The sequence below is a fragment of the Rattus norvegicus genome, chromosome 13 (assembly GCF_036323735.1).
Source record: "Rattus norvegicus strain BN/NHsdMcwi chromosome 13, GRCr8, whole genome shotgun sequence".
NCBI classification, from domain to species: domain Eukaryota; kingdom Metazoa; phylum Chordata; class Mammalia; order Rodentia; family Muridae; genus Rattus; species Rattus norvegicus.
In genome coordinates, this window is record NC_086031.1 from 53,405,912 (window position 1) to 53,431,608 (window position 25,697).

Genomic DNA, 25,697 nt, shown 5'->3' on the forward strand with positions numbered 1-25,697 from the left:
CAGAACAACTTGCCTTGCCACTTAAAATATTGGATGGCACAGCAGACGCCATGCCTCAATGTCAAACAGGTCCACGATGGTAATGAATACTGTGGTCAGGGGGAAACCTGCGAATAGTTTCTAATAATTCTTAGCCATTGAACATGGAGTAGGGTATAGGCTACGGCTGGTTTTAATTTTATTTCATACAAAGCAGAGTAGACTATTTACCAGATGCTGTCCTCCTTGGACTCATTCTCAAACGCTGGAGTAAATTGCAGCTGAACTTCAAAGCCATCTGTTAGGGTTCCTTCCCTCTTAGCCCTCTCAATACATGATAATAATAATAATAATAAAAGTGAGCAGGTACGTATTGATCGCCATCAATAGCAGCCTTCAGAGGGATGTCAGAAGTAAAGGATTTGAAATACACTTCAAACCCATTCGCTAGAGGAATCATATTGATCCGTGCGTGACAACTACCAAGTCCTTCTGATAATACGTTTCATTTTCCTGCGGAAGACATCTATCCTCTTTATAAAACAAGACCTTCAAAGAGACATTTTTTTACTAGAACTGATAGCTTGTCAACCTTCTAATCTTAAGCATGATTCTTAAGGAAGTGCGAGCTATATGGAGAGATCAGGAAAGTGTATATTCACCGAGACTCCAGCAAGCACAAGATGTAGTATTAATATGAGGCACTAACTAGTTCTCCATCTCAAACTCCCCTTTCTCTAAAAGATTACATCTTCTACAAATAAAGTTTTCCATACATTTCTGATAACCAATGGCAAAGTGCTAAGAGCATTTTACTAGCTAGATGAAACGCCACTTTGATTGGAGTTATTTGCTTATTGTTATTATTATTAATTTTACTTTTCAGCCCAAATAAAGCTTAGCTATCCTATGAAACCCACTCATAATTAATACATATCATGGCTGTGTCCTTTTATCTCCTTAGTGAGCAAACATCAGCGAAAGTCCTGAGGGGTCCCTATGTTTCCTAACAGGGGGTGGCAGCCTGGGTGATTTGAGATGGCTCTGCCCGGAGGCATAGTACTCCCAGGCACCCCACTCCTCTCACCTTTCAGGCAGTTGGAGCCTGCATAGGGCCTGTCACATTCACACCGATAACCCTGCCACAAGTTGATGCAGCGTCCTCTGTTTTGACAGGGTTGACTTTCACACCAGTCCTTTCTCAGGCAGCCTGCTTTGACATTTGATGACAAGCCAGATGAAATGCTCTCCAGAGTAATGTGATTCAAATCAAATCTAATATCTTGGAGACAACCTACAAAGGAAGGTGTGGACGGCACATTATAGATGTTAAGAACAGACATGCTGTCGCTAGCTGTCCCCATTGGTAAGCCACCCAAAAAAGAGTTCTGCAAAGCACATATTGATTGATGATTCTCAATGGAAACAGAAGACTTAGTGGTGCATTTCTCCTTGCAGGAGCTGCCATTCAGGGCAAGGGTTATAGTTTCTGCGAATGTTACTTCCACCAAATGCCATTCTCCATCACTGGTGTTATGGGAAATATACAAGAGCACCTTTGACTGATTCCAGACTTCGATTGATAAGTGAACACAGCCGTCCAGCAACTCCAGCTTCACAGACATATCCTTGTTGCCTCGTACAAGGAGAAGTGCATTTGGCTGAACAGTCTGAAACTTCAAGGATATGTTACATTCTGACCCCATGCTTGTATGGGAGCCACTGGTGACCCACAGGAAGCCATTGCTCTCAAAAGAAAGTGTGGTGACAGTTTCACACAGTGGACCGGCGTAGCCAGAAGGACACTGGCAGGTGAATTCGTGCTGGCCGTTTTGGAAGTGAGGGATACATTTTCCATTGTTCAGACACTGGTGATGAGTGCAACCCAGGAGAATTTCAGAGCAGTCTTCTCCTCCATAAAATGTCCTAGAAGTATCATCAAAGGGGCAGTGACAGGTATAATTCCCAGGCAAGTTCTGACAAGTACCACCATTTAGGCAGGGGTTTGGTAAACATTCATCAATGTCTTCTTCACAGTGCCTCCCTGTAAAATAATAAACATTAGGTTAAATGTATGCACACTCACATAGACATATATGATCAAATCATTAATAGAAGTTTCATATACATTTTATATATAGTAAAGAAGTTCAGATCAAGTTCAGGCTTAGAACTGTGATGAAGCAAATTGCAGTTCTGGAAGAAAATTAACATCAGTTCTACCATTCTGCACGTGCTGTGAAAAGAGCAGTTGCGACAGACTTAGGATTCTTGTAGAAATAGACCATTCGTCAGTTATAGCGATCATCTCAAGTTACCATTGTCAAGTCTACATATGGCACTGATAGGAAAACAAAACAAAAAGGGTGGAAGGGACTCTGCTTTTGGCAGTGATCCTAGATTGTAAAATGATTGACTTGCGGAATCTTTTCTCAGTTCCTTATTTACCCTTTTATTTTCCTCTCTTCTATTTGGAGAGAATGATTGCTTTCTCTCTTGCTTACACCATCCTGCAACCTCTAGAATCAAAGTTTGCCTGATACATAAACCCGGACATCTCTCACCACAGAAAGTTCCTAGACAGAAGAGCTCATCTTCATCCCAACTTCTTACAGCAAACAAGACATTATTTTACAAAGTTCCTGAAATCTTTCTTCACTCAGATAAAGTCTGGTTCCTGCTTTCGAGAAACACAGAATGCTGTGCATAAAACAACGGTTAGAACTATTTTGGTCACACAGACAAGAGCATGACATTGCCCATTGGTTGTTTTTGTCAACTCGGCTCAAGAAGGGCCACCTGGGAAGAAGGAATTTTTTTATCTTCTTGATAATTTTTGTTGGATATTTTATGTGTTTACATTTCAAATGTTATCTTCTTCCCCCCCTCTCCCATTCTGCTTCCCCCTGCTTTTATGAAGAAGCTCCCATTCCCACCTACCCACTCTCACCTCACCACCCTGGCCTTCCCCTTCACTGGGGAAAAGAGCCTTCACAGGACCAAGCTCTTCTCCTCCTATTGATGCCAGACAATTCCATCCTTTGTTACATATGCAGCTGGAGCCATGGGTCCCTCCACGTGTACTCACTGGTTGGTGGTTTAGTCCCTGGGAGCTCTGGGGGATTTGGTTGGTTGATATTGTTGTTCTTCCTATGGGATTGCAAACTCCTTCAGCTCCTTCAGTCCTTTCCCTAACTCCTCCATTGGGGTCCCTGTGCTCAGTCCGATGGTTAGCTGCAAGCATCCTCATCTGTATCAGTAAGTCTCTGGCAGAACCTCTCAGGAGACATCCATATCAGGCTCCTGTCAGCAAGCACTTCTTGACATCAGCAATAGTGACTGGGTTAGGTAGCTGCATATGGGATGGATCCTCAGGTGGGGCAGTCTCTGGATGATCTTTCCTTCACTCTCTGCTCCACTCTTAGTCCATGAATTTTCTCCCATGAGTATTTTGTTCTCTGTCCTAAGAAGGACTGAAGCATCCACATTTTGGTCTTCTTTTTTTTTGAGCTTCATGTGACCTGTGGATTGTATCTTGGGTATTCTGAGTTTTGGGCTACTATCTACTTATCAGTGAGTGCATACCATGTGTGTTCTTTTGTGAATGGATTGTCTCACTCAGGATGATATTTTCTAGTTCCATCCATTTGCCTAAGAATTTCATGAGATCATTGTTTTTAATCTCTGAGTAGTACTCCATTATGTAAATGTAGCTTCTGGATATTATAAATGAGGCTGCTATGAAGTGAAGCATGTGTCCTTGTTATATGTTGGAGCATCTTTTTGGTATATGCCCAGGAGTGGTATAGCTAGGTCCTCAGGTAGCTCTATGTCCAATTTTCTGAGGAACCACCAGACTGATTTACCGAGCGATTGTACCAGCTTGCAATCTCACCAACAATATACAGCAAACCAGTAGCCAACATCAAACTAAATGGAGAGAAACCTGAAGCAATCCCACTAAAATCAAGGACTAGACAAGGTTGACCACTAACTCCCAACTTATTCAATATAGTTCTTGAAGTCCTAGTCAGAGCAATCAGACAACAAAAGGAGGTCAAAGGGATACAAATTGGAAAGGAAGAAGTCAAAATATCACTATTTGCAGATGATATGATAGTATACTTAAGTGACCTCAAAAATTCCACCAGAGAACTCCTAAACCTGATAAACAACTTCAGCAAAGTGACTGGATGTAAAATTAACTCAAATCAGTATCCTTCCTATACTCAAAGGATAAACAGGCTGAGAAAGAAATTAGGGAAATGACATTCTTCACAATAGTCACAAATAATATAGAATACCTCGATGTGACTTTAACTAAGCAAGTGAAAGTTCTGTATGACAAGAACTTCAAGTTTCTGAAGACGGAAATCGAAGATCTCAAAAGATGGAAAGATCCCCTATGCTCATGGATTGGCAGAATTAATATAGTGAAAATGCCCATCTTGTTGAAAGCAACCTACAGATTCAATGCAATCTCTATCAAAATTCCAATTCAGATCTTTATAGAATTAGAAAGAGTAATTTGCAAATTTATTTGGAAAAGCAAAAAAAGCCCATGATAGCAAAAACTATTTTCAACAATAAAAGAACTTCTAGGGGAATCACCATTCCTGACCTCAAGCTGTATTATAGAGCAATTGTGATAAAAAAAAAACTGTATGGTATTGGTACAGAGACAGAAAGGCTGATCAAAGGAATAAAATTGAAGACCCAGAAATGAACCCACACACCTATGGTCACTTGACCTTTGACAAAGGAGTTAAAACCATTCAGTGGAAAAAAGACAACATTTTCAACAAATGGTGCTGGTTCAACTGGAGGTCAGCATGTAGAAGAATGTAGCTCTGTCCATTCTTATCTCTTTGTACAAAGCTCAAGTCCAAGTGAATCAAAGACCTCCACATCAAACCAGATACACTAGAACTAATAGAAGAGAAAGTGGGGAAGAGCCTCAAACATAGGAAAAATTTCCTGAACACAGCACCATTGGCTTATGCTCTAAGATCAAGAATTAACAAATGGGACCGCATAAAACTGCAAAGCTTCTGTAAGGCTAAGGACATTGTCAATAGGACAAAATGGCAACCAACAGAATGGGAAAGTATCTTTACCAATCCTACATCTGATAGAAGGTAATATCTAATATATATAAAGAACTCCAGAGAATCAAATAATCCTACTTTTTAAAATGGGGTACAGACCTAAGCAAAGACTTCTCAACTGAAGAATACTAAATGGCTTAGTAACACTAAAGAAATGTTCAACATCCTTAGTCATCAGGGAAATTCAAATCAAAGCAACCCTGAAACTCCAGCTCAAACCAGTCAGAATGGCTAAAATCAAAAGCTCAGGTTTACAGCAGATGCTGGTGAGGATGTGAAGAAGGAATTTCACTTGAGGAATTGCCCTCCATCAGAACCCCTTTAGGCAAGTCTATGGGGTCATTTTCTTGATTAACAATTGATGTGGGAGGGCCCAGCTCACCATGGGCAGTACCACCCCTAAATAGGTGGTCCTGAGTGGTATAAGGAAGGAGGTTAAGCAAGCCAGCAGGCAGCTGTCTGTCCTGGACTGTGTTTTAGTTACCACCTCCAGGTTCCTGCCTTGAGCTTCTGCCCTGGATTCCCTCAGTGATGGACAATAATCTATAAGTTAAAATAAAGTTATTCCCCCCCATTTCCTTTGGTAAGTATTTTTTTCAGTTGCAGACGTCAAACTATGATAGACAGCTGTTAGGAGTGACTATGAATGCAAATAAGCAAATACGAATTGACACATGCAAAACGTGTTATGATTTTTCCCCCAGTACCTTCATCCGTTTTACATCTCTCTTCCCAATAATCTGAAGTCTGCAAGGCACACATTCTTAACTTTTTTCGCAGAAGAAGATTGGTGTTTAGAAATTCCAAAGTCTACGTTCTAAAATATTCCTATAATCTGAGCCTAAATCATGTTTTACATCCAGTCTGAAACTGTTCTACCTAATAATCACATGCTGCTAGTTATTGTGCTTACTAGTATGTGGACACTAGCTTCTCATTTAGGCCTATACCTAAAATTTTAATTTTAATATATATATTATAATATTAACATTATAAAAACAAAAACAGAAAACGTCCTCTTTGACAATGATCTTAGACATGAATATGGGCTCTTTCCTCAAGGACTGTCCTCCGTGTTAGTTTTCTCTCCTTCTTTGTATGACAGCTGTGTCATACAAAGGTTGTCATCTTGATAGTGCTTGTTCTGTTTTCAGAGTCTTACTTTTCTCATCAGCAAAATGGGGATAAAAATGGAATTTACAGACAAAGCTTTCCCACAGTCTGATTTAAACCCTGAAAATGATTGTGAATCTGCCTATTGTGTAATTTCTCAGTAGGTGTTAGCCATTTACTAAAAAGTAATAACTAAAGGAATTACCATTACTGACAAAATTGAAATAATTCTTTATCACTGTAAGAAAAATTTCAAAATGTGGTTATTTGTGCTGCCACACAGAAAGAAAAGCCTTGAAATAATAATAAAAGATAAATGTGAGATTGATACAGTATATTACTCTAGAATCTCATTAGACTGTAAATCCCTTGATGGAAAGGAATATGTTTTATTCATCAATCAGTGTAGTGTCTAAGCCTTAGTTTAATACGTGGCTAATATTTTAAAATCCCAAGAATCCCTAAAACCAAAGAATCATTTTATAATTAATCTTTTGAATGGATTAATTAATAATCTTCTTAAAATAAGCAAATTAGGCATGAAATCTTATCTAAAACCTAAATTGTACTTTCTGGGTATGCTTATTTATAGTAACAAAGTATTCCTAAAGTAACAAGTATTTTATAAAACATTGAATCTTATCTGAAACCTAAGGTGTACTTTCTGGGTATGCTTATTAGTTTAGGAAATGATCATTTTTGTCTTTCCACCACCACTCATTAGACATTTGATTGGAAGGTTTTTATTATACTTATATTTTACCCAACTTGGATCAATTTCAAAGAAGCTCTGGTAATTCAAAAATGTTTTAAGTTGTGAGAATGGTGACATACTATAAATTTACGCAGTCTCCCACAGTGCCTGCACAGTGCTGGGGCACATATTCTAGATGCTCTATTAATATAAAGAGCAGAATGGGATGGGATTGATCTGCTTTGTGGATGAAGGGAATGAATATAACATTCTAAGTATAGATTAACTCTAAAGGAGCATTCTAATTAAATTTTAACTGCAACAAGATTTTTAACTTTTGTATTAGAAGAAATTTTCCTTAATTTGATCTTTCCATATTTCAACAACAAAAAAAAAACCCTGCAATTATTTCACCAAGACAAATTTCTGTTGCACATGGTGGTACATGTTTCTAATCTCAGAATTTAGGAGATCTTAGGCTATATAGTGAGGATCAGAACAGCCTCAGCTACACACACACACACACACACACACACACACACACACACGCACACACACACACACACGCACACACACACACACACACACACACACACTTCCTTCATTATGAAGACAAATAAATATGTATACTGTATGACATTTCTAAAAATGCATGGCACACAGAAGGCTTCCAGTGGTTGCTGATAATCTGTAAAGCGCAAACTCAGGCACCACCAGGCCATATGTAGAAGATTTCTGGTGAAGACTTTGATTCAGAGACAGTGAACAAGCTTGAGCTATTAAAACTAATAATTAAAATCAAGTAAACAAATACAGATGTCGTATTGACCATGCACAAAGTCCTGGGGACAGCATGAAATGACAGTCAGGTCTTTTGAGTTTAGTGGAGGTGGGACCATTGTGTCAAAAGAAAGTGTCAGTGTGAGTCATTGCATGCCAAAGGGGCAGCACTGGACAAATCCCAGTGACCTGCCTAGCCAAAAGCAACTGCAGCCCTCGTGGCCTCGTGTCAGGGTGTCCCGGAAAGTGTTAGGGAAGCTGCATTGACTCTACATTTCAGGTATAAATCAGAGTTAAACAAACAAACAACAATAAGAAGAAAACATCATTGTGTGCACAGATTAGCAGAGAAACAAAACACCCTGATGGAAAATCTGAAGATGTTCCGAAGTCATGATGTGTTGGCAAACTGGCTGCTCTGGAAGATTCATTGCCGAAGATCAAGTTAGAAAGGCTAAGCCATTGCAGTCAGACTGGGGGCGGGGCTGGGGCTTACTAAGTTCTTACTGCGTTATTTATTTACTTATTTACGTTTTGGCAGTGGGAAATGATGGGGTAGACGTGGACTGGAAGACCAATGTGGTCCCTTCCAAAGATCAGTCCCGCGGGGTTGCGTAACGGAGTGAAGAGAAAGAGACTAGAGACAGGAAGGCACGCCAGGAGCCGTTACAACTCCACAAGCAAGTCTTTGGAAGCCCGAAATAGGATGTTTATTTCCTTCTGTTTGAGTTGCCTTCATTTGGACTTGTTTGGCATATAAATAATGACGGAGCTTTTCTTTCTTATAGTTGTTACTCTATTTTTATTACCCCGTAGAATACACAGATATGATCTTTCACTTGACAAAATATTTCTCTCTCTCTCTCTCTCTCTCTCTCTCTCTCTCTCTCTCTCTCTCTCTCTCTCAGACACACACACACACACACACACACACACACACACACACACACACACACACACACACACAGAGCATATATGCCTACAACTCCTGTTCCAGTGGTTCCTGGTCTTCTTCTGACTTCCAAAAAGACCAGGTACATATTCGTGAGCAAACATACATTCAAGGCAAAACAAGCATACAATAAAAGTAAAATAAAAGATAGAAAAATTAAGAAGAACAACCACAGCAAAAGATAATTTCTTCACTGGTTATCTCACCGACTGGGCAAAAGGAAAGGTCTGCTGTCTATCAAAATAAAAGGATTAGGGGGTGCTCAGCGATTCCACCTGCCAGTCAGGCTTTCTGGGGGATTCTAGCGGCTGGCTGTGATCTCCTCGCTTGGGTCCAGGTGTCGATGAATAACGCGGATTGCTACGTTCACTGTTGTCTTGAATCAATTCAGTTAACTAAAATTCTTACTATGTATTTTTCTAAAATTCTTCTAACATAGCATATGACTCTATGATAGTGCCACATTTAAAAATAATCACAATCCAAAAATGTTCACTACCTGGCATACTGCAAATATTAACGAGAATACATAACATCTGTGGACAGAGAGGGAGCCAGGCGTGGTGGTGTACACCTGTCACTCAAGCACTTGGACAGTTGAATCAGGAGGTTCCTGAATTTAAAGACAACGTGGGCTACAATATGAATGCCTATATAACTCTAAAATGGCTTTTTCTAGTTTTCACTGTCAGTCATGTTGCTAAGGAAATAACCTTGTAGAAAAAATTGTTTCTATAAAAACGAAAACAAGTTACATTTTAAAAATCTATTTTAATTACTTTGACTTTTGAATTCAAGAAGGAATTAAATGTAAAATCAGGGTTTAAAGTATGAATAGCTCCACTTTCCCCCTCAGAGTTGTACTTTTCATATAACCATAGTAGCTGTTAGAACATTAAATACTAGTGGTTAAATACCTTAACACTGTAGCAACAATACCGATTATCTAAGTAACAAGAAGAAAGGAAGTTACCTATGAGTATCGCCATAAAAATGTAAAAACCTTGTGTCCTGTGTCCAAACATATTTCCATACAAAGTAAAGACAGTTAGCCATCCAAAGTCTAGTAGGTCGACAGAAACCGTTTCTGATGTCTTTGTGTTTTTTCCAAAAGTGTGGGCTTGCCCTTGTGGAGGTGAATTCGAGGGTTCAGCTTCACCTCCCTCCACTTCAAGCTGGATCAGTGGGGCTTAACGTAAGACTCAGCTGTGCCACTTACCAGGCAGCTCTGTGAGGTTCTTAAATCCAACCCTGCAGGACACGCGGTGCCTCCCTTCTGTAAGTCTCACTAGTGAGGGTAGGATGAGCTCAACATTAAATGGTGGTATTATGGAAACCTAGGAAGCTACATACGAACCTCGATTCAGAGAAACTTTGATTATGGAAAATCATTACCTAATTTTATTTGTCTTCATAATGAAGGAAGTGCTGTGTTGGTCTTTCCTTCATTTTGTTTCATTTCTTTGGGAGACTGAGGTCTTGCTATGTAGTCCTGACTGGTTTCCAACTCTCGGATATTCCTGCCTCCCCCTCTCCAGTGCCTTCAAACCCTGTTGTTTTTGTTTGTGTGTTTGTTTTTTGTGTTTTCTTTGTTTTGTTTTGTTTTTTACCCTGACACAAATCAACCTCCCCCAAACAACAGGGTGTGGTAGAGTTGACAGCACTGCTCGAATCCCAGCACTCCAGCGGAAGGTATCTCTCCGAGTCAAGGTCAGTCCAAGTTCCAGAGAGTCGAGGCTACATAAAGAAACCCTGTCTCAGAAAGCCAAAGCAAACAAATAAAGAAATGATGCTCACATCACCCTCAAACCTAAGGGAAGGACTAAAGCTGGCTGGGGAAATGCTACCATTTCACTGACTTTCCTTGAATATCATGTGGTAAAAACATAATCATCAATTCCATGTTAGCGGTTTTCAGAGGTGGGGTCTCGGGAAGTAATTAGCATCAGATGATGTCTGAGGCTTTTTTTATCCATGGCGGCATTAGTAAAGGAGGAGAAACCTAAGCTCCGAGGCTTGCTCTGTGCCGTCATGAGATGCCCCCACATGCTATGACACACTAAGGACGTCCTGGCACATGCTAGGGTCCTGCTCTTGACTCCTCAGCTCCAGAAGTGTAAGAGATAATTTCTCTTTTTCACCTTTGACTCAGTCTCAGGGTTTTTGTTACAGCAATAAAAACAAACAACCAAAACCCAAACACCCCCTCCCACAAGACCCAAAATAACAAGGAACCTAAGACAAGAGACATAGGTTTATAAAGATGAAATCACACACACACACACACACACACACACACACAAATAGATACAACAAACACACACACACATTCCACACACACACTCATACACACACACATAAATAGATACAACAAACACACACACATTCCACACACACATACTCATACACACACACAGATACACACACAGATACAACACACACACACACACACACACCAATTAGTGCTATAGTCACACTTGAAACTATGTACACAGATAAACAGAATGGGAACAAATTAACAAAGAAAGAAAATGAGAAGTTTGCACAGAATACCAATGTATGCTGTAATGGCTAATCTCAATTTTCAGTTATGAAATTGAGAATGCCCTGGGAAATGGGCTTCTGTGTGTACCTGTGGGAATTACCTTGATTTGGTTAACTGAGGTTGGAAAACATGCTCACTAGGGAGACACTCTTCACTGGGTTGGGATCCCGGACTGTCTAAGAAGGAGAAAGCGACCTCAGCACATTGTTCATGGTTTCTGTTTCTTGACTGTAGAGTCAATGAAACCAACTCAAGTACCCGCTGCCTTGACCCCCTCATTACGAAGGACTGTACCTTGAACTGTGAGCTAAAGCAAACAATCCCTTAAATTCTCTTGTCAGGGAAATTTCTCATAGCACTGGGACAAGTAACTGAGACATATGCAATCATAATTATTCATATGAACCCATGTTATTGTGTATACTACAGATATGGAGAGGAAAATGAGTGAGGACAGATTTGAATATAATAGAATAAAGATATGGAATAGAACAGGGTGGATATAAGGCAGATAAAGCATTTCCATTGTTGTACCTATGAGAGGAAATTTTCTAGAAGCTGCAGGGAGCAGGTACCTGTTTTTCTTGCAAACAGAGATATTGTGTGTTTATTATCATCAGCCAACCAGTGCTTGTATACACACAAGGAAAATTCAGGCTCACAAGAAATGTCCAAATATCCTGACTGGTGATATTTTCAGCTTGACATGAACCTCTGACAGCAGCTTCCACCTGGGTCTTTTGGGGAATAAGGTACTTTTGTTTTTGTCTCTTCACCAGAAATGACTTGGTCCTGGTTGTCTTATTCCAAGAAGTTCAGGGGATGGACAGTGTCTAGGATAAAGGGAGTACCAGCATCTCTGACTCCAGATCTAATATAAAAATGTTTTATTTGAATCCAAGGAATTGAAAGACACATAATCCAGTAGGAGTGCTCCTAGGATGCTATATTTACCATCACTAGGTGTAGTCTTCTAGGGGTTGAAGTAAACCAAGCATTGGCAGCTATCTGGAGAAACATCAGGTTTCCTGACTAAGAAATTGTGTGCAAATTTAGAAAGTATAGCCATTTAGCATGGCTGTAATGGTAGAAACTTAAGAGAGGTCAGGTGATGGGTTCAGTCACATCTATGATTCTTTCGGTCCTCTGGTTCTGTCATAATTTCTGTGTAAAGATTGATTTCTTTTTGAAGAATATATTGAATTTATTAAGATCATATAGCACCCCTATTTTGTGATAGCAGCATCCTATAAAGCTTAAAGACACGCTGTTCTAGGTCAGGAGTCATGATGAGTGTGTATATGTGCTTCCTGCTGCAAATACTGAAGTAAATACAGAAACTATCGGCTCACAGGAGCTAGCACTGAGCCAGGTCTGGATTGATTCACACTCTGGCTCCTGGTTTGACTCTTCTCTATTGGGAGATGCTCTCAGGAGAAGAATATGATACGCTGGCATAGACTGATTCTTACTAACGGAGCAATGGGTCCGTTGTTAACAGCACATCCTGCTCTTACACAGAGAGGACCAGGGCTTGTAACTCCAAGCGAACTGACTCCCAAAAGTTTTTCAGTGACCTCCATACCCATAAGCACTTGCGTGCCCCCAATGCCCTCCAACACACACAGAGAGAAAAAAGGAAAGAAGGAAGGAAGGAGAGAAGGAGGGAAGGGAAGAAGAAGTGAAATAATGAATGAATCAAAGGAGGCAAAACCGTTACATGAAGAGCAGTGCACAATCAATAGTATTCAAGCAGGAGCATTAGTCATCAATGACATACAGGGTTGGCTACATTTTAAACAACAAACGCAAGGAAAATACACCTAAAATATTTTAACGTGAAATGATTAAAGTAAAACATTTTCCCTAATAATTAACAAAAATATGTCAAAGGCTCATCTCTGTGGGCCACCGAAACCTTAATGGTTCCAGTAGAATATGCTATCACTATCCGTGATTTATTCTGTGTAGGATTTTATTTTGGGTACATACAGAGATGGGGAACATTTCTGTTTTTCCACGCATTTTTCTTTATTGCCATAGTATTCGAAGTACAGATACATTCTCTAGTGCTGATATTTGTTCAGAACTATAGTGGGACTCCGATAAAATACACTGAACCCAGAGAAAGGTTTTATTCAGTCCGTTGTGTGAAAAAAAAAAAAAAAGAAGACTACTATCTTCAGATGAAAAGAAAAATTGCAAAAAGCTTTGAGCACCACCACCTCCACACTTCACTTGATTTTTATCCTTCAAAAGTTACCGTGCCCCTCAGTGGAGGCAGGTAAGTGATGCTTTCGTTACTCTATGGACTAATGTAGAAAGTTCAACAGTGCCGGCGCTCGCCCCTGTTGATGCTGCTTTGAAAGGTAATTTCAGAGAAACTCAGCCCAGTTCACCCAGACCTATCTTAATAGGCTTTGATCAGTAAGTCATCAACAATGGCCCTGCCATTGTTTAGGCCTTTGCCCCCAACTTGTTGTCTAAGTGAGTGATTAATATAAACCGAGTTCCGGTGGGTAACAGGAAGCTGCTCTGTGTCGGGTTGCATGCTCTGCGGCTTCACGCACTGTTAGCTTCCTGTCTGCCACAGTAGGAGCTGCCTTTGGATTCCTCAGGAGTGCTGACTTTTTTCTTATTTCTCAAAAACGTATTTGTGTTCCAGTTCTGCAAACTAGAAAAATCGTGTCAAAGGCCAAGTGAAGGACTGGCTTTATGGGGCCTGCTTGAGGCTCATGGTCTTCTACAGTTTTGTTTTTCTTTCTCCCTCAGCATCACTTAGCACTACCCACTATGTGGATAGTCTGTATAAACTTTTTCGTCACTACAATAAAAATTAAAACACATTCCAATTTTTCCGTCATTAATTTCAAACATTAAAAGAAATGTGTCCACTATTTTGGGGGGCTATAAATACATAGGAAAAATGCCAATTTGTAAGTAAGGCTTATAAATCTGGGATCCACAGATGTCTACTGTGGATATAAAGGGACATTACAGGATTATCCATACCCTGAATATTCAAGTGTCATTTTGTGATATTCTGTATTATTTAAGAAGGTGATTTATACTCGTGATTCTTTACATTTTAATATAAGAATTGCTTGGTGTAGATTATATTTCAAACTACAGATTATCAGATCACTCTTCTTAAAATCTAGATTTGTAAATATGGATTTAAACAAGGATACTTCACTTAAAAATAGATTTACTTGCTTATTATTTTAGGTGTATGAGTGTCTTGCCTGCATATATGTATGTGCATACGTATATGCCTAATTCCCAAAGAGAGACTAGAGTTACAGATGGTTGTGAGCCACCACTGGGGGCTGAGACTTGAACTCAGGTCCTTTGCAAGAGCATCCTTGCAAACTCTCCAGCAGACACTGAATGCTTGTAGGCGCTTCTAAGTAATTCTCACAGTGCTTCTTCAGAGAGAAGCCCTAGAATATCAACAAATTTTCAGAGATAAACACAATCTAAAAATTGCCAAAGAAGCATCAATTAAAGAAAAGAGAACATCTGGAAGAGGTTTAATCAGTGTGTGTAAATGCACTGATTCAGGAAAACAGACTTTGGGCCGTCATCTAAACTGTCATTTCTTAAAAATGTATTAAATGTTTTAATTGTATAAAACTAACTAACCATTGGCAGGGATATTCAAAAAACAAACTAATAAATGCAGGATTCTCAATAAAATCTGGGACTGCCTTACTGCTTTACTGAAATATGTGTTTGAAATGACATCATAGCACAGACCAGGCCTCCGGCTACTCATAATCGGATCCTGTGCTGCTCATCAACTTCTTAGGAGTTAGAGTGTACTTCATAAAATCAACAGAACCTAATAACTGCCACAAGGGATTTCCCTCCACGTTTTATCTTCATTCTAACTATATCCTTATGATGTTGACATGAAAATGTTGGATGTATTGATCATGTAGACTGACTTGCATTCTTATACGTCTCTCTATATTAATTGACTGGAACATTTAGTAATGGAATAGGAAGGAGGTTTTCTAAGCTGAAATGTTCCAGCAATGGCTCTAAGTAAATATGTCCTCTTTTCAGGAGCCTTCAGTTCCTATTAATTTTATTTTTTTGTCATTTTATGTTATTTTATTAGAATGGGAGTGAACACTTCAGCTCTGTCTAGTTGTAGTATTGTGGGCACTGTATAGTTTAATTACTTTGTAAATAATTTTGGAAAATACGAAGTTCTGCAAAGTAAGGTATTTCTCATAATGTTTCTGAAGTTGACTATTATTTTAAAAGTTTAAAATTCCTCTAACTTGAGAAGTCACTCATTGAAAGAATCATTTCCATGTCTATTGGTTAGAAACAAAGCTGTTAGGAATTCTAAGATCTATTTCACTAAAATATGCAGAATATACAGACATGAATATGTGAATATGCATAAAGCCTTCATTATAACCTCAACACTATCAAAATATGCAAAATACATGAACACATTATTAGTAACAGCTTCAGCTACTAAGTAGGTTTTGTGCACAATATTGCATTGTTTCTAACAACCTTGAGATGAGGTGGACAATAAGTTGAATAAACTTACAAGGTTTATAGAATGTTTTGGGACTGGCTCATCTGTAAAACACCTGCTGTAGAAGCATGAAGACCTTAGTTTAGATAGCATAGATATCATGCGAAAGCTGGGTACACAGGCTTGGATCTGTAACCCTACAGCCGAGATACAGGCAGATCCCTGGATCTGTAACCCTACAGCTGAGAGGCAGGCAGATCCCTGGAGGTCAATGTCCAGCAAACCTAGAGTAATCAGTAAGTTCAGGTTCAGTGAGAGACTCTGTGTCAAAAAGATAAGGTGAAAAGTCAATGAAGAGAACATACAGCGTAACGTCTATCTCCCAGATGCTCCCCATACTCATAAGCAAATACATATTGTATACAAAAGGACTTATGGCACACACACACACACACACACACACACACACACACACACACACACACCACACACACACACACACCTTCCAAGAGCTAATTAAAAAGTGGCAGGCCCAGATGTGATTGTGTCCCCAAACAATTTTTCAACATTTACAGTTGTCATAGACACATCTATGTATTGTTAACTAGAATAAAGAATGATAAATGTGAACAGCAAGAACTAGCTTTCTTAAAGGGCAGTTTAGAGCATTGTTTAGGGCTTTGTTTATCTGGTAGCTTCTGCCTACATCCATTAAAATATATTTTGAAGACACAAAAAAAAGATGACAACTGACAAAATTCTACTAATGACATTAAAAGGTGGTTTACTGTGAAAATATGTGAAAGGTACTGAATTAAACATACGGAAACCCACTCCACCCTTAGGACAGCACAGAGGCATAGCCTCATCCAATAGTCAAGCTAAGCTCAGAGTCCCGCATCAGCCAGGATGAGAGGACAGGCAAGCTGCCTATGGCTGCTGGTTAGAGAGCATTAGAGGAGTATGTCTCTCGCCCATCTTTATACTTCCTCTTCCCATGTGCCTTTAGAAACTTGTGGTAATAACAGGAGAAAAGATAGAGAACTCTATGCAGTGCAAGACAGTGCTACAGAAGATACCAGATTAAAGGAAAGTCCTGGCTGGATTTGGGATTTGCTAGTATTAGCTTGAAGTAACTATCAAACATGTGAGCTCCCATTTCAGATTAGTGGTGTTCAAACAGATGTCCACCAGCTACCAGAAATCTGTGAGGAACTCCATTCCCCTTAAGAGAGCCCTGTGGGGTCTGAGGATTGCCCATCCTACTCAATGCACAGGGTTGATGGTTCATGTATTCTCCGTTGGGTAGGAACCCTCCAGATCAATATCAGATTGTCAGGATGATTTGAGATCAACCAACAAGAAACCTAAATGTAATCCCACTATATAATGACAGCATTAATTGTGGCTTATATAAGGAATAAGTCCAAGGAAAGACATCTTTTGGGTTGTTTGACCTCAAATTCAACATCTGGAACAGCTAGAGCAATTCATTGCCCTCTGCCACATCAACCAGAGCTTCAGAACCACCCAAGTTTATTTTAAAAAATCAATTTTTTTTCTGTTTTCTTTTGCTTGTTTTAAGGTAGAAAGAGAAAGCATGTGGTCATTGGATAATATATAGGTTTGTGTGGACTTGATAAGTTAGAGTGCTTCTGGAATAAAATTAAATATCTCTCCTTTGTCCATCTCTAATGTTCCATAAAAGAAAGGAAATATAACTCCAAAAAGCTAAGTGGGGTGGGGGCTAAAATAGAATTTACAAAGGAACACACAGAAAATTTTAGAATGCATGAAAACTTGGTTTCTAGGAAAATAAGTGAAAAAATAGGAAAAGAAAATGGCAAGTTCACAGACAAGAGGATGAGGTTAAAGACTGTGAGAGAAGACATTGGACATGATGAGGCTCCATTCAGACAAGCTCTGTTGCAGCACTGTACAAATCTACACTGGAGGTGTGTGTACATGTCACACAACCTGACTAAAACCTGCGACCTGGGAGCAGTGTGTACACTGCTTAGCGGCGGGGGATCCTCAGGCTAAATGTTCTCAGTTTCCTCTCCCTGGCTACAATGCAACCAAAAGCTTAAAAATCACATTACTGGGGGTTGGAGAGATGGCTCAGTGGTTAAGAGCACTGACTGCTCTTCCAGAGGTCATGAGTTCAATTCCCAGCAAAGCACATGGTGGCTCACAACCATCTGTAATGGGAACCGATGCCCTCTTCTGGTGTGTCTGAAGACAGCTACAGTGTACTTATATATGATAAAGAAATAAATCTTAAAAAAAATCACTAGTGTTTACCAACAAAATCGAAAACTGCCCAGAGTTCAATCTAGAGAACAGAAGGGCCAGAGAACAGAAATTAGATCTTAAAAGTTGAAATGTGGGACTGGAGAGATGGCTCAGTGGTTAAGAGCACTGGCTGCTCTTCCAGGGGTCCTGAGTTCAATTCCCAGCAACCACATGGTGGCTCACAACCATCTGTAATGAGACACGATGCCCTCTTCTGGTGTGTCTGAAGACAGCTACAGTGTACTCCTTTATATAAAATACATAAATATTAAAAAAACTTCATTATGTCTCTACTCCTTGAAAAAAACACCATGAACAGGACAAGTTTACTTTTAAAGAAAGTTGAAATATTATTGAGAGAAATGAGAAGGATTGAATAGAAAAGATTATAGTAAAAGATTATGGTATTTTTTTTCTTTCTGAAGTAACTCATTATGATCAGTTCAATTTGTGCATTTGTTTGAATCATTCCACAAAATAGAATAAAGCTCATAATTAGGGCAATCATTTTTAAAAAGTGTAAAACCAAAGTTTTGAAGCATCTGTCCACAAGTGATGACTCTGTGAACAAAGACCATGCTGCCCACAGAGAGTGGAGACCTTAGGAGAAACATGGTGAGGTTTTTAGCTCCTAGGTAGAAAATGCAAAGCAATATAATTTCACTTTTTTTCCATTTTTATTAAATTGGGTATTTCTTATTTACATTTCAAATATTCCCTTTCCCAGTTTCCTGACCATCAGCCCCCTAACCCCTTCTATATGGGTGTTCCCCTCCCCATCCTCCCCCCATTACCGCCCTCCCCCCAACAATCACATTCACTGGGGTTCAGTCTTGGCAGGACCAAGGGCTTCCCCTTCCACTGGTGCTTTTACTAGGCTATTCATTGCTACCTATGAGGTCAGAGTCCAGGGTCAGTCCATGTATAGTCTTTAGGTAGTGGCTTAGTCTCTGGAAGCTCTGGTTGGTTGGCATTGTTGTTCATATGGGGTCTCGAGCCCCTTCAGCTCTTCCAGTCCTTTCTCTAATTCCAACAGGGGTCCTGTTCTCAGTTCAGTGGTTTGCTGCTGGCATTCACTATTTGACATGTTCTGGCTGTGTCTCTCAGGAGAGATCTACATCCGGTTCCTGTCAGCCTGCACTTCTTAGCTTCATCCATCTTATCTAGTTTTGGTGGCTGTATATGTATGGGCCACATGTGGGGCAGGCTCTGAATGGCCGTTCCTTTAGTCTCTGCTCTAAACTTTGCTTCCCTATCCCCTGCTATGGATAGTTTTGTTCCCCTTTTAAAGAGGGAGTGAAGCATCTGCATTTTGGTCATCCTTCTTGAGTTTCATGTGGTCCGCACATTGCATCTTGGGTAATTCAAGCACTAGAACTAATATCCACTTATCAATGAGTGCATACCAAGTGTGTTTTTCTGTGATTGGGTTACCTCACTCAGGATGATATTTTCTAGTTCATTCCATTTGCCTATGAATTTCATGAAGTCATTGTTTTTGATAGCTGAGTAATATTCCATTGTGTAGATGTACCACATTTTCTGTATCCATTCCTCTGTTGAAGGGCATCTGGGATCTTTCCAGCTTCTGGCTATTATAAATAAGGCTGCTATGAACATAGTGGAGCATGTGTCTTTGTTATATGCTGGGGCATCTTTTGGGTATATGCCCAGAGAGGTTTAGCTGGGTCCTCAGGTAGTGTAATGTACAATTTTCTGAGGAACCTCCAGACTGATTCCCAGAGAGGTTGTAGCAGTTTGCAATCCCACCAACAATGGAGGAGTGTTCCTCTTTCACCACATCCTTGCCAGCATCTGCTGTCGCTGGAGTTTTTTGTCTTAGCCATTCTGACTGGTGTGAGGTGGAATCTCTCAGGGTTGTCACTTTTATTCTTATAATAAAAGAAATAGGTTTAAATGTTTTTAAAAACTTACATGTAAAAGTTACTTAAATGAACCTAATCGTGGAATATCAAGCATTAGTGGAGATAAATATCCACAAGTAGATAAAAATGACGTAGAGCTAACAATAAAATCCAAGAAAGCAGAGAGTGAAATAAATAAAGTTAAACTCACCAGAGAAATGGGCAGGCATTTAAAAATTATTTTGTAAGCGCTGAGTTCAAAACTAGCAGGAGACAGCAATATGATTGGCAAACATAAAACTCTAGGATAGAAATGGTTATCTTAGGCAAAGGAGACTGAAAAGTTTGGAACAAGAAGAAACTTTTATTTTGACATCAAGATAAAAATATGACCTTGATTGCTGACAATTGAATGGAATATAGCTTGAGGAAAATGAATACAATCCCTCCTGATAATAATATATACAATTTGGGTCTGAGAGGAAGGATACCTTTTGAATGGATCAGGAGAGATAAGTGTGTATGATAGGCATTGGGGTTGACTTTGTTCAACTGAAAAATAAATTTCCCTGTGGGTTCCTAATTACTAATCTGCTTTCTTGTGTGGATCACACTACTGGGAAACATAAAAGCCACAGGTAAAAACTCGGAGAGCCTCTAAAGTAGCCACGAAAGAGATCCAAAACCTCTGATGAGAAATGCTCTAAGCTTGAGCAGCAAATGAGTCTAACGAAAAGAAAAGAAAAATTCCAAGGAAAAAGAGATCACGCTAAAAAATGAATGAATGAATAAGAAGCAAAAACATTGTAATTATGAACTGGGAACAAGAGATGTAAAAATTTATGACAATAGTGGATTATTTAGTTAAGAGATTTAAAAACATAAATGGATCTTAAAATAGAAGAGGTCAAAGATCTCCAGAAAGGAAAGGGTAGGACCTTCCAGAAATAGCTAAATACTGGCATAAGAATCCCACTGTGAATGAAATAACGGACTGCACACAGATAACAGAGTTACTGGGTGGGAGAATCTGTCTTGAGCTCCATATGCAGCAAGCAGAAGCCGGGAGGAAATTAAAGCTCAGAGTCACAGGAGATAAAGGATACAGAACATTGCCACCTGTCCATCTACAACAGCAGCCAAAAAAAAAAAAAAAAGAAAACAAAAAGATAAAGGAGATTTTGAATGATGGAATGGCTGAGAATTTCCCAATACTGATGAATGTCAAATTGTAGACTTAAAGAACTTAATAGATCCCCAGTAACATAAAAGGCATACAGGATATCATCTTTCCTAAGATAAATGTAAACATAAGGAGAGAAAACATAGGATTTTTATTTAGATTGAACATTTACTAGTAATTACACGGTAGGAAATGAGAACTCCAGAATATTAACATCTTGAAAGTTAGAAAATGAAGGAGAATATTTAAATATATACAAATTTAATTAAGAAAACAAATAGAGTGACATAACCAACATGGATATTATTTATTAATCTTTAAGCATATGTTTAATGTCCATATATGTAAACTTAATAAAGTGAATTAAACAAAGAATATGTGTATTTATCTATGAATACTGTACACACAATAAATTTCTATAAACAAACATTAAAGGCCATGATTATAATTTGAATATAAGTGAAATGTTATGAGGAGGAACTGAATCTCTTGTTCACTGTTGATGGGACACTAAGTTGGCTGGCCAGTATGGTAGTTCCTTGAAAAATTAAAAATAGAGGTAGTTGAGGTGGCCCAGTGGGTAAAATGCCTTGCCTCCCAAGCCTGGTGACCTTACATCTGTCCCTTACACTCATGGTAAAATGGGAGAATCAAGTCCAAAAGGTTTCTCTCTGACCTCCACATGTATACTGAAGTACACACATGCATGTGTTTACACACATACACTCAATAATGATAATAAATTAAGAGCATGATTATCACATGTAAAATTATGACTGGCATGTGGGCTTCTTCCCTGGTACTTGGCTCTTCAAAGCTGTAATGTTTTGGAAGATGAAGGTTGACTGGGAACGAGTATCTTTAGGATGGAGAAATCTCACTAGAATGCTTAGGGCAGAACAGAGTTAGAGCCAGCATGTGTTCACTGTTGATGGCTTGTTTACTGTGGAAAAATGACCACACCTTCCGGGGTCACACAATTTTTCTTTGCTGATGTAAGAACAGAGAAAAAGTCTATTTTTTTTCCTTTGGCCATTCAACAATCCCTCTTCTCTGTAGACAACACAATGAGAGAAAGCATGGTTTTTAAGGGTTGGGAAGTTGGGGATGTAACTCAATGTTAGAGTGCTTGCTTTCCAGTTTTGTGGGACAGAAGGAACAAGAGAGATGGGGTAGAGAGGTATTTTTTACATCAGGATTAATGACTGCATCATTTGTAATGGGGAAAATATGGGGACAAACAAAAGTCTACTGATGGACTGATGGTAAATTATATATGTGTGTTTTCAAGCTAATATTAATCTTTAAAAGGGACATTTTGTCACATAGTACAGTATGGGTCAACCCTGATGCTATTATGCTAAGAGAAACAAAGCATCCCCACATTCGAATATAATAAATACTGTATGACTCCACCCACATAAGGTCCATAAATGCTAACTTTGCCAAGCCAGAGTAGAATGGTGCTTTCCTGGAGTTGAGAAAGGGGGAGAATGAGCAGAGTCTCAGCTGTGCTGGATGAAGACTTTGGATGGTTGGCCGTACAACATGAACAGACCTAACATTACTGAGCGGTACAATTAATGGCTAAGAAGGGAAATTTTTATATGTGTTCATCAGTACAATTTAAAAAGATAAAAGGTGAGAAAAACCATTTTAAAACATGCAACAGGTGATGGCTCAGAGTTGGATTATCCTGTAGCACAAACATGATTTGCTACTAGATTTGACAACAGCACACATCAGTGCATATAACACGTAATCCTTTCAGTAGATGTTAAGAATCATTGACATGAAATCTGATCCCATTTCAACAAAACAAAATTCCCTCAAAATAGACAGTGAGCTCAATACCCAGCCTTCCCGATAGAGGGCATCTATTTCTCTCCAGATGTGCTCTTGCTGATGGCGGGCAGGAACCTAACACGGGTCATTTATCTTAACACGCAATCCCATTTAAGTGCACCCTGAGATTTGGTCATTCTCTAAGTGTGCAATGAAACTGCTAACACGAGCAACACCTATGTGCACACTAAATGTGACATTAAAGGGTTTCTGCAACATTAAAATCCGAGTCACCTTCTTAGGCCTGAATATTATTAGTTCATTTTGCCTCTCTAACAAGGTACAGTCAAGTTCATACATCTGCCAAGTGGCAGAATCCTCACTGGGTTCTCTGTGGTCACCACCTTGGTCAGGAGACATCAAGAGGCTCCAAGCTTTAAATTTCATCCACATTAAAAACTAGATATTTTATCCTAGGATCTACAAAGTTCACCAAAATGATTCATCATAAAAACATTGTGGAGAATGTAAAAAAAAATGGTCATGGTATGATATGTGATAAAAGCAGAAGGCCAAGATTTGTACGGTAGGATTTCAGTTTCAATATGTGCAAGTGTTATGGGAATGGGGAAGAAGAATGCAGAGGGAAACTACTGAAGAGTGGGAAGGCTAAAATTCTAGGTGCTCAAAACTAATACTTTTCTTCATGCTTTCTGCAGTTTCTAAATTTTCAGCAGTGAGGTTTACTATATATATTATATATATAATATATATTATATGTACAATGTAAATACAAGGCTTCGTAGTCTCTAAGATTGAAAAGAAGTCAATGCCGTGTGCATCTGACAAATTTCACATATGAAAATGGTCAGTAGTTTTATTGTCTTCATGGTTTATGCTTTGTTTTGAAGTAAAAACGCAGATTGCCCTCTAAATACCACTGACATTTCAAAGGTATTTTGTTTAGGCGCTTGAGGGCTATGTTTTTTGATACATCTTTATTTCATCATTATGAACTTTTTTTTTTTTTGGATGGGGTCTCCTGTGCTCAAATTCTCTGACCCCACGTTACAAAGTGAAGGCTGCGAAGGATCTACCGCCATCTAGCGGTGAGTCTAGTTATCTGCATAGTCTTTATTCCTCGTTTCGTAGTCTACTGGAGAGCAATAGCTGTTCGCTTATTTATTATGTAAGAGGAGTTTCACTCAGCCTTCTGGTTTATTTACTTTGTACTTACACATACTAGACAAATTTTTATCAGTCCCCCAGCTTTTTCATTTACTGGAACTAATAACATGTTTCTGATTAGTCAAACATGACAAATCAAGCAGATGCCACATCTGTGTTTGAGCCACACAGACCACGACTTCCAATTTTCGAGAATACATGCGCTCTGATGACTTTTCTCACATTGCTTTTTGTGGAAAACATTCACTACTGGAGGAACTGAGGCCAGCAGTCCTAAGGAATTCAAACGTTCCCTCAATCTCACCAAAGGGCTTCGGAGTAGAACTTGCTGGTGAAACCTTCAAAGGATCCCACAGCCATGGCTACTCCTTTATATCTCAGATATTCAAATCATGGTGAGGTGGAGAGCACAATAAAGCCAAGTCCCACGGAAACTGAGAGAGGGATCCTAATTGCGTGCTATTTTAGGCTGAAGAGTTTGGGACACACTGTTATGAACCATTATATACGTAGCAGTAAGTATAAAAAAAATGGCGTAGTAGCCTCCACTTTGTAGACACATTAATAATTGAGACAAGTATACAGAATAGCAGGTAGACAGATAGAGTTTAAACTCAGATGTTTGGTTTCCAAAACTATATTCTTACCATCTCTGCAAACCGTTCATCTTCCTTAAACACTTGATATGAGCCTCACGCCGAAAAAGTTCTAGGGCTACTAATATAAAAACAAACCAAAATGGCTCTGAGCTTCTACCTTGCACCCATCAGAATGGCTGAGATCAGAACCTCAATGCACAGCACATGCTGGCAAGGCTGTGGAGCAAAAGAAATGGTCCTCCTCTAATGGCAGCAGTGCAAACTTATACAACCACTCTGGAAATCAATGTGGTGGTTTCTCAGAAAAATTTGAATTTTCTACCTCAAGATCCAGCTATTCATCTCCTGATGCCCAAAAAGATGCCCCACCATCCCACAAGGCTGCTTGCTCAGCTATGTTCATAGCAGCCTTACTCATCATAGCCAGAGACCGAGAACAACCCAGACGCCGTCAACTGAAGAATAGATAAAGAAAATGTAGTTCATTTGCTCAATGGAACACTACTCAGCCATTTAAAACAAGGACATAATGCATTTCACAGGCTAATGGATGGAACTAGAAAATATCCTAAGTGAGAAAGCCCCCAACAGACACGCACTGCATGTACTCACTTATAAGTGAATATTAGTCATAAAGTAAGGATAACCATGCCACAGTTATTAGACCCAAAGAAGCCAAATAGCAAGGAGGGCCCAAAGGAGGATGCTTGAATCCTTTTTAGAAGGGGAACCAACACAGATATTAGAGGCCAATGGAAGGAGGGACCGGGTTGGGAGAGAAGATGGGGAGGGGAGTGCAGCAGGGAGGTGGGGTCAGATGTGGGGAGAGCAGGGAAAGCATGGTGGGGTGCTGAGCAATCTTTAGGAGATGTCAGAGACTGCGATGGGTAGACAGCAGCAGGGGTGTATGCAGGCGACTCTAGCTGAGACTCCTAGCAGTGGGGGAAATGGATCCAAAAGTGCCCGCCTCCTCTAGTCAGACAGGACTCCCAGTAATGTGATAAGCAAAGTAACTCACTCACAAACTCTTCGACATAAAATGTGTCCTGCCTACAAGAAGTGCAGAGACAAAGACAGAGACTGAGGGGATGGAAAACCAATGACTGCCCC

General features: G+C 39.5%; 1 protein-coding gene across 1 annotated transcript in view; it reads right to left on the bottom strand.

The window, feature by feature from the left end:
• Window positions 1-25,697, bottom strand: part of Crb1 (crumbs cell polarity complex component 1) — a 187,088-nt gene that overhangs the window by 52,980 nt on the left and 108,411 nt on the right. Inside the window, exon 6 of the mRNA NM_001107182.1 lies at window positions 1,067-2,023. Within this exon, the coding sequence (NP_001100652.1) occupies window positions 1,067-2,023 (957 nt within the window). The remainder of the gene's footprint in view (window positions 1-1,066; window positions 2,024-25,697) is intronic.